This window comes from Stomoxys calcitrans, chromosome 2 (assembly GCF_963082655.1).
Source record: "Stomoxys calcitrans chromosome 2, idStoCalc2.1, whole genome shotgun sequence".
In the NCBI taxonomy this organism is placed as follows: Eukaryota; Metazoa; Arthropoda; class Insecta; order Diptera; family Muscidae; genus Stomoxys; species Stomoxys calcitrans.
In genome coordinates, this window is record NC_081553.1 from 231,165,608 (window position 1) to 231,178,475 (window position 12,868).

The following is a 12,868-nucleotide window of genomic DNA, read 5'->3' on the forward strand; positions in this document are numbered from 1 at the left end:
CAGTGGTTAGCAAGTCCGTCTCCGACGTTGAGCACCAAGGTTTAAGCCCTGGCGAGAACATAAAAAAATTTACAGCGCTGGTTTCCCCTGCTAGCGCTGGCGACACTGTGAAGTATTTATCCTAGGTAATTAATCGTGTAAAATTCTGTGCTGAGTGGTGTTGCTCTGCGGCATAAAAATGAGATTGAGCATGCACTCATTGGTATTAGAGAAGTATACCCGCTGTTCCCCTTCCTGGGCAAATTTGCAATATATGTTGTTCAAACAAAGCCAATCTGAAGGGTACAGACTGAACGCCCCAATGCCAAATTGGTTTGCAACACTTTCTTCTCTAAATTTTGTTCAAACTTGAGAATACACCATGGCCTGGGAGGCCTCTTGCACTCGATTTAGATAATTTAAAATCGTTGGTCACTGCAAATCGTCGCATAACAACTCAGTTAATTAATTTTCACAAAAGGAAATTAAGCACGCAAACTGAAGGTTGAATTTTGATTAAAATTATGAAATACCACTTCAACTATCTATGGCTGGTGGTATTTAAAAACTTTCCATAACATTGCCTTTTATGACTGCAAGGGCTACCTGTATCTTGTATAAGGATTAATCCTTGACGGCTCCGCACATAATTACCAAATAAAATAGGTATTACTAAACTGAGGGAGCTGGTAAACAAAAAAAAAATTACCAATAACGTTGACTAGTTTAATTCGTTCATTTCAATGGCCAGCTCAATTGAACTAGTTCGAGAGCGAACCAACAAACCATGTCATATATCTTCTGCACAGTGCTAGAGGCGTAGTTTTTGTTGGCCTGGAATTAAAGACTATCAGCTATACGATATGTGGATGCTACTAAACCAGTTTTGACTTTATGGCTTGTGAAATTTCCAAAACATAATTTTTTAATAAATAAATTACAAGCCTGCGCGGTTAATCGCCTAAGAATTTAAAGAAAATATATACAAATTTCACTCTATGTTATACTAAGTTATCAATATGTCTGTCTCAAAATAGACAAATATGTTTTAACTTGAGCATCTTTAATAATACAAAACATTCATACACCATAATAACTGATTTTTTGAGATTATCGAGAACAAATGCCTCAATATGTTAAAAAGGAAAATTGAATAAAATAAATATGTATTTTTGCAGAGATTGTTCTAAATAATTTAATAGAAAAAGGAAAATGATTGAATAAACAGCAGTAAGTGTGATTGGTGGTGATTTATTTTAGGTATTCTAATGTTTTTTTTTTGAAAGACGTTTGGGTTCACGGTACATCGACTGCCAGAGCTGCCACCTACGTTGTCTTTTGTATGGAAATAATTTGCTTTTTTATTTATTTTTTTTTTTTCGTATTAAAAAAATATGTGAAGTGACACACAAAGATACTCTAGATTTTTAAAAGCAGAGTTAAAATTAACTAAAGCGGTATCCCTGTAATTTGTTTGTATTTTCCTAAATGTTCCGGTTTCTTGTATTGAGAGTATGTTGAGTATAGTAGTAAGTTTGCAAAATGTTGTTATAAACAAAAAAAAAATAAATATAATTAAATTTGTCGTTTCCAGTTAATACGGTCGATAATACAAATCAAGCATTGTTACTAACAAAAACAAAAAGTACATAATTCTAAACAAAATTTATTTTAGTCATGGCTTAAGATATAAGATTGCAAAAAACAAAAAAAAAAAAATAAGATTATTCCTTGTGATGATGGCAATGGTGGAGAAGGAGGGCATGTAGTTGATGCACGAGCGCACTATATATGAATGTATGTATGTACGTGGTCAGGTGAATATGTATGAATGTGTTTGTGGCTATATATCTATATATGTACATATGTGAGGGATTTATATATTTATATGTGTACTTGTGAGTGGCTTGCTTTACAAGGTACGAGAGCAGAAATGGTTTTAAAACACAATCCATCCAATGTGATATATTCAGTGATGAGTGGGCGATAAACCAAATATTAAAGAAAAAACATGTACAGGTGTGATGACTATACAGATTATGGAAACGTTAGTCGCTAAAGGGTTTTAATTTTGTTCGAGGTATTCCTTCCCGAAAGACAATAAGGGATGGCAGGAGCCATAGAGTTAGAAATAATTGTAATGGCAGAATCAATTTATTGCAAAATTACTATGTCCACATATTCAGATTTGAAAAAGGTGACAGCACTGTTATATCGGGGAACAATATAGGGGGTTGCCCCTTTTATTTAAAGACACATAAATTTGAAACTTAAAATAATAAACAACAAAATCATATTATTTACAGTATTAAAAATAGAATAAATATTAAAAAACAAATTTAGCTAAAAAGAAAAAAAAAACATAGAAATATTCATTGATTTTTCATTTTGGTCATAAAAAACAGTGTATTGCGTTTTACATGACTCAAGGTTCTTTACCAAGCATTCATTGCACAAACACCAGTAGTCGGCCCAACGCCACCTTGCTAGCACAGCTAGCTAGCACGCACACTCAAGCCCACCACCCTCGTTTCTACTAACGAACAAACGAATTGCAATCAAAAGTCCAATAGAAATCATAAAAAAGCGTATACCCTGCTGCTGCTGCCGCCGTAAATGTTCATTTACAAGAGCAGAGGAGGTCAGCGAGCAAAATGAAGATTCCATTGAAAACGCAAACGAAACACACAAAAAATGGAAAAGTCAAAATTATACCCGTCAATTGTTTTGCAACTGAGAATTGTGTACTTGTCTATACCAAAATTTGTTTGATTTTTATATGGGCATGTGGTAATGGAGTGGTGGTTGCTAACTAATGCTGTGAACATTTTCCAGGGTCATTGAAATTTGAGAATAAACAAAGATTTATTCAAATAAAAAAATGGAAAGGTATAATGGATGTGTGCTTCCATATGGCAGACATTACAATTCGCAGATAAATTATTCTACGAACCAAGTGAGTAAGTAAAGTTCAATGTTTTTCTTCACAGTTATCCTAGATTACCTTTTTCTACGGGGTTAAAGAGCAAAAGAGAACCACGGTCTCAATGGTAAGTGACTTGTTTTCAGAGACGAGTCCGAAAGGCGCCAAGTAGACCCATTGACCGAAGAGAGCGACCCTATGGCTGAGTTGTACTCGACCTTGGCTTACCAGCGATAACAAAATATCTCACTGGATACCTATCAGAAGCTCAGCTGAGAGTTATCGGGTTCGTCCACAGGTCGTGGATAATGGGATGCTTCATATACGGAGTAGCTACAACTGCAGTCGCGGACAATCAGCGGTATCGAGTGAAGAGTCCCAGTGAGAGCCCGGCGGCACTGGCTCTTACTTAAATACTGTGTGCCTATGATGCCCGATATGACAAGCCGAATTTTTTTGGCGCCTTCAAATAACCAAGAGGCGAACAAGTTCCCGCGCGATCGGTCCTATGAACCGGAACGAGCTTACTCATTTTTAAGAGTTTGGCGAGGGCCGCGAGAAGGTAAAAAAAAAGCTAGAGTTTTATCTGACTGGGAATTATTTAATAAAAAAAAACATTACAAATTATTTGGCTTCAAAATTCAAGTGGTCAAGTGGAGAAGGTTTCAGTGGACAATGCAAAAATTATTATTTAAATTTTTTGTTCACAAATAGAAAATAAAAATTTTGGGATCCCGGCACGGGATAACTATGAGCGTCAATCAGGTTGGAACATTGAACTTCAATCCGTGTGGTGTTCTTCGTTGTCACGAGAAGCTAGATAGCGAGATAGTGGGAAGCTTCGATACGGAGTAGCTGTAACTGCAGTCGCGGGCAATCAGCGGTATCGAGTGGAGAGTCTCAGTGAGAGGTCGGGTGGCACCGTCTCTTGCTTAAATACAGAGTGCCTATGATGCTCGATATGACAAGGCGAGTTATTGGTGCCGCGGCGATCGGTCGTATAGACCGGAAGGAGTCGCTCACCTATAAGAGCTTGACGAGGATCGCCAACTACACAACCTACTGTGGCTACAATAACAACAAAAATTTTGGGATCGATCTGTAAAAGCGGAAGACTGCCGTGCACCTGCTGTCCCGCTTTGGAAGGCGTAGGATTGGATAGTTGAACACTACTTTTCTTCTCTAAGCTCTCTGCAGACATTCATCCCTCTTGTCATTCTGCACTTCTGTGTAAGGGCCTGGTTCTTCAATTTCTGTCCCGTGTGCGCCGGCGTTTTGTTTCTCTATCTTTTTATGCTGTTGTTGATGTTGTTGTAGCAGTGTGGTATACACTGAGGCAGCAGCCCTTGCCGATGAGGAACTCCATCGGGTCAATCCGGTACCTACAACCGGCTGCCATGCGATTGCATCTTTTTATCCTAATGTGCACTTGCCTTTTCCACATATCAAAGTACTTTGTGTCTACTTTAGTTTTCACTCTCTCCTATTTCATCTTTTCTACTACTCCGGTCGTGTCCTTTCAACTGACATAACCAAGTTCTAAGATCAATTATTCGCGCAAACAACTGTTATAACCCCATTGTTTGGATTTAACATGACATGCCGCTTAAATGAAACCGACTTATCCTTAAGTCGGTTTCATTTCCGAGGTTGTGGTTGTTGTTGTAACAGTGTGTTGTACACTGAGGCGGCAGCCTTTGCCGATGAAGGACTGCATCGGTTCAATCCGATACGTACAACCTGCTGCCATGGGTTTAACAGATGCCAATAATAAGCCTTATTTTTACACGGCATTTTTTTTAACTCATGGCGTTGCCCAAACTTATCGTAATCAATCGAATGGCATTTACGCAAAAATTAACTTATGTACTAATACTAATGCGGAACATTACCCACATTACATTAGCATAAGGTTCAGAGAACATTTTGTCTTGGCGATGAGAACCACGCCTAAAGGCGATAGCGGTGAAAAGTTAATAGAAGTAGGTCATACCATCGCGAGTTAATTGAGGGACAATATCAACCCGACTGGAGTAGAAGAGATTTCAAAAAGCGTGGTTAACGAACACACATGTGGAACATCGAAACGGAAATCCAGATTGTGAAAAACGAGGCAAATGATGAGGTGTATTAATCAAATAACTACGGAAGCAGGTGGGACAAGTTAAAGCATATTAAAAGCATGTGAGTAATACAACAAGCTATTGCCGTGACCTGGCTATCGTGATTAAAGGATACTAACCGTTGGGTGTTGATACGATATCATACCTAAGCAGACATAGGTACAGATTGTAAAATGAGTAGAAATATACTTATCAATATTCCCTCTTGTCAACCTAAAGTCCTCATTAATATAAACGGTGGTTAAATTTAAAGTGCCAATGTTGAATTTAAACCACACCTAAACGTCATGTTTTTCTGCATTTATTTGAATTTTCTCAGATTCAAACTAACTTAATTTGATCCATTGAAGATACACGTTAAAGTTATTCAAAACCAACATAAGCCCTTAAAATTAACCCACCCTTAAAAGAATCCTGTTGTAGTAAGTCAAGTTGGAGTTACAAGTTAAATAAGCTAAGCAAGGTTATGTTGGCCATCTGCAAACAGGGCAGTTGGGAAAAGCATAACACAAATTGTGAAAAGGATAAAAAAATTAAAATTTGTATAAAAAAGAGTAAAGAGTACAACTTCGATTTTTAGCAAAAAACCATAACTAGCGCACGAATAGACGCACAATATTGGGGCGTAGACCTCGATTGTTTTCGCTTCAACCGCCCAGTTGGCGATTGCTTTGACTCTTCAAAGCGCCTGTGTACAAATCCCACCTCGAGCTTTAAAACGGTGGTTATCACCTCATTTATGCTGGTGACATTTAATTCGTTACGATAAGAGTCATTAACAGCACACTCTTCAGATTAGACAAAAAATGGTGTGTTTGTTGAGCTTCAACTTTAATCGGACTGCACTCATTGATATGAGAAAAGTGTTTCCTGTTCCTTAATGGAATTTTTGTGGGAATTTTTTCAAAATATATGTTAAATGAAGTAGACTAGTACAATGCTCGCCGGTGGCAAAAAAAAAATAAGCAAAATTGTGTGTGTATTTTCGAAAAAAAACTCGAATTAGCGAAACTTAAAGAGCAACAATCACTAACTAGAAATGCAAAAAGAACTAACTTAGTGCCTTTCTTTCGTTTAGCCCTAGGTGGTACCTTTTCATGTTTTACGTGATCTAAAAACCACCAAATCTAGTCCTAGTCTAGTCCTTGGAGAACGACCGCCTCCCATTGCACCTGAAGAAATTGACCTCCCCCGGCAAACCAGAGTAGTTCTGGCTCAATTACGTTCCGGCAGATGCAGCACGCCTCAACTCCTACAGAGCAAGGATAGATGCCAACGTGCACGATGTAGACAGAGATTGCTACCGACGCGTTCGGCCCTAATCTCTCAGGGTATACATACAAAGACTTAAGTTACACTTCGTATATCTTTCTAAAACGCTTTTAAAAAGGCTCTAAGGTTTTAAACCCAAGACTAGGCACTGACTAATTTGGTTTGGTTCGAGACTTTTTATCTCCAATGCACCACCTTGAGTAGAGCTCTTAACAAACTCGCATTTGTAATGCCACTGCACACATTTAACGCAACCACTATCATGAAACTTTTTTATAAAATTCAATTGATAACAATAACACCAGATTAAAATAAAGCTAAGTCTAGTTAAAGCTCAAGGTACGTCAGCATTGAATGAATTAAATGTGGTTAACAATTCAAAAAAATTGTTGCTCTGATAAAAAGCCCCAGCACATTGCATCGTCTAACAACAACAACAACAAACTATAGATGGTTTGTACCCCCACACACCGCGCCGAGCCGAACCACATCCCTCATCACATCTCAGTTAATAGTACATTTCCAAATAGAAATCAATTAAAATGTTTCTATAATTTTAACTTGATACAAAGAAAAATCAATGAATATTTCAGTTAAAAAAATGGTGGTATATAGGTTGAAGGCAATCCCAAAGAGAGGGCAAACAACAAGACAACAAATGAATATTGAATAAAATATACAATTAATACGAAAAGAATATTTAAAAAACAAAAAAAAAAATATAAGAATTACTTCGCATAAGATACAGACAGATACGTTGTCGTTGTCATCGTCGTCGTCGTCATATGTACTTTTCCTCTCGTTCGTTTAATGTACAACAACAATAACAAAAATAAAGTACAACAAAATGTGGGAATGCATATTAATTTTATAGTCTCGACGAGCATTTGATAAACCATTAAATAAACAACAACAACATGAAAATATACGACGACAGAAATTTTGTAAATAAAATAAAAATATAAAACATCATAACAGCAAAAGAAGAAAAACTAAAAACAAAAATGGAAATCATACGAAAAACAGGCCTCTTCAATGCACGCAGAACAAAGGAAGATAAAGAGAAAAAAACTTTGGCCGCAGCCGCACATATTGTTGAAAAAAAAAGAATTATACGCGAGACGAATTAAATGAAAAATAAAAAAGTGAAATCAACTTTGCAATTGAAAGGTTGTGGGTGTTGGGACTTACCTCCAAAAGCGGCAACAGAATCTTCTATTTCGTCGGCAATATCTTCTTCCTCTTCTTCGATTTCTTCGTCGTCGATATCCTCCTCGTCTTCGATGTCTTCGTCGTCGTCCTCGTCTTCCTCCTCGTCGTCGTCGTCGTCGAAAAGTTCAATTTCTTCGTCGTCGACTTCTTCTTCTTCCTCAATAACGTCGTCTTCGTCTCCCGCAACAACGTTATTGTAATCGTCTTCAAGCCTCTCTTCGGCCTCGGCCTCCTCCTCGTCGTCGCCTTCCCCTTCGATAACTTCTTCGGTGTCGTCCCCGGCCGATTCGATATCAGTTAAAAGGAGTAGAGCCTTATCAATATATACTGAAGAGGTTGAGTTTGTGGCGTTGCTTGCGTTATTGCTAGTCGTAGATTCCTGTTGTAAACTGTCACCTACAGCCGACGATTCGGTGATATTATCCTGCGAGTTATTTAATTCGTTGGTGAGGTTGTTTAAGAATGTCTGATATTTTCTTAAATTTTTACGATATTTCGATATTTTATCGAGGTGAAGTGAGGTGGGCGATGTTACTTGTTGCTGTTGCTCCGAGGCTGTAGACGAATTTGTTGTTGCGGCAATACCTTCTGTGGCGTTTGCTGCTGCACCTCCTCTTGCTAATGTTGTGGACGATGATGAGGATGGTGGTGCTGGTAGTTGTTGCTGTGGTGGTAATGAACCTGCTCTTGTCGATGATGGAGTAGCTTTTAAATTTAATTTAGCTTTGTTTCCCACAATTGATAAGACGTTTTTGTTGTTGTTTTGCTGTTGCTGTTTTTGTTTCTTATCACCACTGCTGCCACATTCAGTTAAATGTTTTGAATTATTACGCGTCGAGAATGACGACGATGTTGTTGTTGCTGTTGTGTTTATAGAAGAACTCTTATTATTGCGATTCCGATAATTCCGCCGTTTGTGTCTTGACGATCCAATGGACGACTTGAATTTGTATTTTTCACCAGACCCACCAAAGCTAGTGGCGGCTGCAGCAGCAGCAGCGTTGGCGTTTGTTTTTGTTTGCTCGCTCGGTTCTTGCTGCGAAGCTACTACAGCTGATTGTTGTTGCTCTTGTTTTTGGACTGTTCTCTCACTACTGTCGCTATTGTTGTCTGAACTCACGTCAGCAAATGCAAAGGTATTTAAGTGGCCAGTAGCTGTTGCGCCCAATGAGGCTTGACTCTCTCCCTCGTTTGTGTAAGAAGTCGCTGCAGTTTGTGGAGCTCTCTTCTTGGTTGTTGTTGTCGTCAAACGACTATGACTGACTTTGCGAGTTTTACGATAATAATTCAATAAATTGCTCTTACTGCTGGTGCTGGTGTTGGTGTTGTTATTGCTGCTGCTACTACTACAGTTATTGGTATTTGATTTTGTTTTTGATGCTGTATTTGTTGCTGTTATACTACTACAGCGGCTACGCTGTGGTGTTGTTTTGTTTGTATCTACACACGACGACTGTTGGATTGACGCTTTTGCCTTTGTGTATGACGAAGAGCGTCCGCGATAATGACTGTGGTTTATACTGATTCCACCACCACTGCTGCTTGTCGATGGCTCTTCGGGAGAGACAGTTTTCGAACGAGTTCTTTGTGCTACACAATCGCCACCACGTTGCTCCCTTGGCGTAGAATATCTGCTGGTGGCACTGCTATTGCCGCTGGTCGTTGAAAGTGGAGTCGATGCAATGTCCTGTAAACTGCTATTGTTGCTGTTATGATTATTATAGCGACGTTTCTTTAGGGGTGACGATAAATCCGTGGGATGCTCAGATGATGCAGAGGCTAAAAAGGAAAAGGAAATTGGCATTACTTGCAACAATCAGCACAAAATAAATACGCATTCCTAAAATTATATGAAGGGCATGAAACTTTAAAAAAGAAGAAGTCAAACAACCATAAGAACGAAGATTTGTGTAAAGATAAATTCGAATATAACAAGTCGAGACAAAAACCCTAAGGTCCCCTGCTACATGGGATATTGTCAACCAATTTTAGGACACATGAAAAATGGCCGTTCAAAGAGTTTGACAAGTCTAGCTAGTGGTGTCGAATATGGCATAAAAAATATACTGCTGGAATAAAATTTGATTACCATGGAAGATGGCCGTTCCGAATTTGGACAGTTGACAGGTATTTGGAAGCTCTCTCTAGTTATACAAGACTTTTTTCAAAAGATCTCTGAACTGGGTTGAAAATTGTCATTGATTTCAAAAACTTTCCGAGTCGAAACTTAAATTCTTTGTTAGGTTTTTTTTATTTTTATGGCCTGTTTGTGGACGTCTAACAATAGTCCAAGCGAACAAACGACATGTGATCGAAATCGCATCTTTGTCGAAGTCAATTTTTCGCCTACACATACATACGTAAGTCAATGTTTTCATTTTCACGTGCTTACGATTTTGGGATAGCCATAAGGTTCTTTCTCCTGATCTAACACCAATTCGAATGCACAATTGTGCATTCTCTGATTTTCTTTATTTTAATTACATACACCAGCACAAAATATTACAAACACAAAAAAATATGTTGTGTTTATCACAAAATAAATGGAATCATCAAACATTGTAAAACTACCTCGAGATATCCCGGCACGGGATAACTGTAAGCACCACAAAGGCTGGAAAATTGAGGTCTGATCTATGTGGTGTTCATTGCTGTCACGAGAAGCTTAGCTGCGAACTACCGGGGGCGTCCACAGGTTGCGGATCGTGGAATGCTCCATACGAAGTAGCTGCAACGGCAGTCGCGGACAATCAGCGATATCGAGCGGAGAGTCTCAGTGAGAGGCCGGGTGGCAGCGGCTCTTGCAAAAATACTGAGTGCCTATGTTGCTCGATATGGCTAGGCGAGTTATTGTCGCCTTTATATAACCAATGGCCACTTTGTTTCCGCGGCGATCGGTCCTTTGGACCGGTACGAGCTTGCTCACACAGGAGCTCGACGAGGATCGCCATCTCCACATAAAAATGTGGCTACAACAACAACCTCGAGATATAAAAATAAAATGTGATGTACAACGGCCGACACGAAAAATTTGTAGAAGTATGCTTAGGTTCTCACCTACTGACAAACCTTTTTGGACCTACTGACAAACCTAAGGTTCCTAAATTCTAAAACTTGTGCAATTTTATATTTTCACTTGTTTTTTGCTTTCCATTTGCTCAATTGAAAGCAAATTAACAAGTGACTGATTTTGACATTTGCTTCGCAATTTTGACAACTGCTTCGATAAACTCAATTTAATTTTTGTATGGAAATGCTTATGCAGAGTTTACAAGGCACATCTGATGTATGGTTATTGCAATAGTATTGGTGAAAACAAAGGTGTATGCATCACATGTACACATAATCATTAGTCATGGCTGAAAAATCAAAATCATTTGATTTTTTCGATGAATGGCTTCTATCGATTACCGTTTACAAAGAAATGTGCAATCATTAATTGACAGATATTGAAATACGTTTCTGAGGAGAAATAAAGTAGGAAGAATTAAATAAAATCAAAGAGAAGAACAAAATCAATGTACCGTTTTTGGCTAAAGCTGTTAACAGCACGTACACACGATGAGTACGATCATGATGTGCCATCTAAAAGTGCCATTACGATTTTTTTCCACTTATCGTTCGTTTAATAAGAGATGCACAAACCAAAATCTGTTATATTTCGTTTGCCGGACTAACGACTATATTAGTATATTAGTTTTGCACCTTTTTGGATTATAATACGCATGATAAAGGTCATAAAAATTTTTCAGCTCTTCAGGGGCTTTAGAATTAAATCGCAAGATCGTTTTTTTGGAAGCTACAGTTATGTGCGAAATAATACATACAGTTACTAGACAGACAAACATTTGATACTAAATAATGGTACTATATTTGCTTCTAGTGATATTTTTCGCATAAAACTTGCTGATTTCATTCAGTAGGACAATTCCATACAATACTTTAGCGCAAAGAGTTTACTTATGTTCTCAGAATAGAGTATTCTACAAAGGTTGAAATTCACAAAATAACATGTCACCTGGCCAAACGAAAATAACCGATATATATGTTCCTGTAATAAGAGCAGCTAGTACCACAACGAACCCCAAAAACACCGTAACAACCATCAAATAGGTTGATGAAAATATTATGGTTTTGGGGAATTATTCTAAACAATGCAGGTGCCCTTGTATTTATTCTTACATTATCTGCAAGAGAGTCAGGTGCATATTCAAAACAAACTTGGCATAGAAGTAATAAAATTTCTATACTGGAGTGGACCACACAGTCTCCGGATCTAAATCCCATTAAAAATTTGTAGGATATAGTTTAAACTCAAATAAAAAGGCATATTTGGACACTAATAGTTTTATTCGTTCGGAAGATAGCGTGCTTACAACAGACTAGCAGCCAAACGGACATCGCTAGATCGACTTAAATTTAAAATCTTGTGACAACCAAAAATATATAAAATCAATAGGATATGAGGCCAATAGTTAAAGATATAACAAATTGATAATGGATCGGGCGGTCTTCCGGGGATCTGGAATCTGGGAAACCCAATTCAATGTATAATATTGTACATATTTCTTAGATTGGTGCACAATATTGTCCATGCTCTGCACTGTTTTTAAATGGAACTTTGGTGGTTTGGTTGGAACAAGACCGAGTGAGCTACATATTCATTTCGGAAAGGCATTCCCAAACATTTTTTTTTTTGCTTTTGCTTCAATATACTGAATTTATTCCAAAAATAGATACAGAAGTTCCGTATAGAAGTCTATGTAGCTTCTTTTACAAGGAGTATTATCGTTTCAAACGGTTCTATTAGAAATAGTGCTATAATACTTTTTTATCAATAAATGGCTCTGGAAATGGGCAGGATGCACTTATAAGGTGAGGTCATGCGAACAGCTGATTAAAATTTTTTTATTTTTGTTTTGATTTTGCAGTAAATCTAAACGTCAAAGGCTTGATAACACAGCTGTAATTTTTTCTAAAATCTTAAAATGTGTTTCTATTTGATCAATAAAAACAAAACAGTGTTATAATGATGAAAATACTACTTTAAAACACATTTGAACAAGATAAATTGTAAAACAACGTTTATTTCTAAACCCACATTTGTATTTACGGCTTTAGCCTATAAAGGTAATTTCTTTGGGCGTAGTTTTTTGTTGTTGTGCTAATGACGCTACCTCTTAATTGTATGTATAGGTATCTTATAGGTAGTTTATACGGTACATCATGACCGTACTCACAGTGTGCGTGTTAATTACAGCTTTTGCCGTTAAAAATGTTACATCGATTTTTTCGACTTTTTTTAAACACCCTTTTTATGTCTAAATTATCTTCAGGCACATAGTCCTTTCGCCATTTT

At 37.6% G+C, this 12,868-nt stretch overlaps 1 protein-coding gene across 5 annotated transcripts in view; it reads right to left on the bottom strand.

Moving 5' to 3' along the window:
* Positions 1 to 12,868, bottom strand: part of LOC106089842 (E3 ubiquitin-protein ligase TRIP12) — a 49,398-nt gene that overhangs the window by 18,154 nt on the left and 18,376 nt on the right. For all 5 annotated transcript variants that reach the window (XM_059362819.1, XM_013255936.2, XM_013256095.2 and 2 more), the window contains one exon: positions 7,489 to 9,288. In XM_059362819.1, coding sequence (XP_059218802.1) covers positions 7,489 to 9,288 — 1,800 coding nt within the window. The remainder of the gene's footprint in view (positions 1 to 7,488; positions 9,289 to 12,868) is intronic.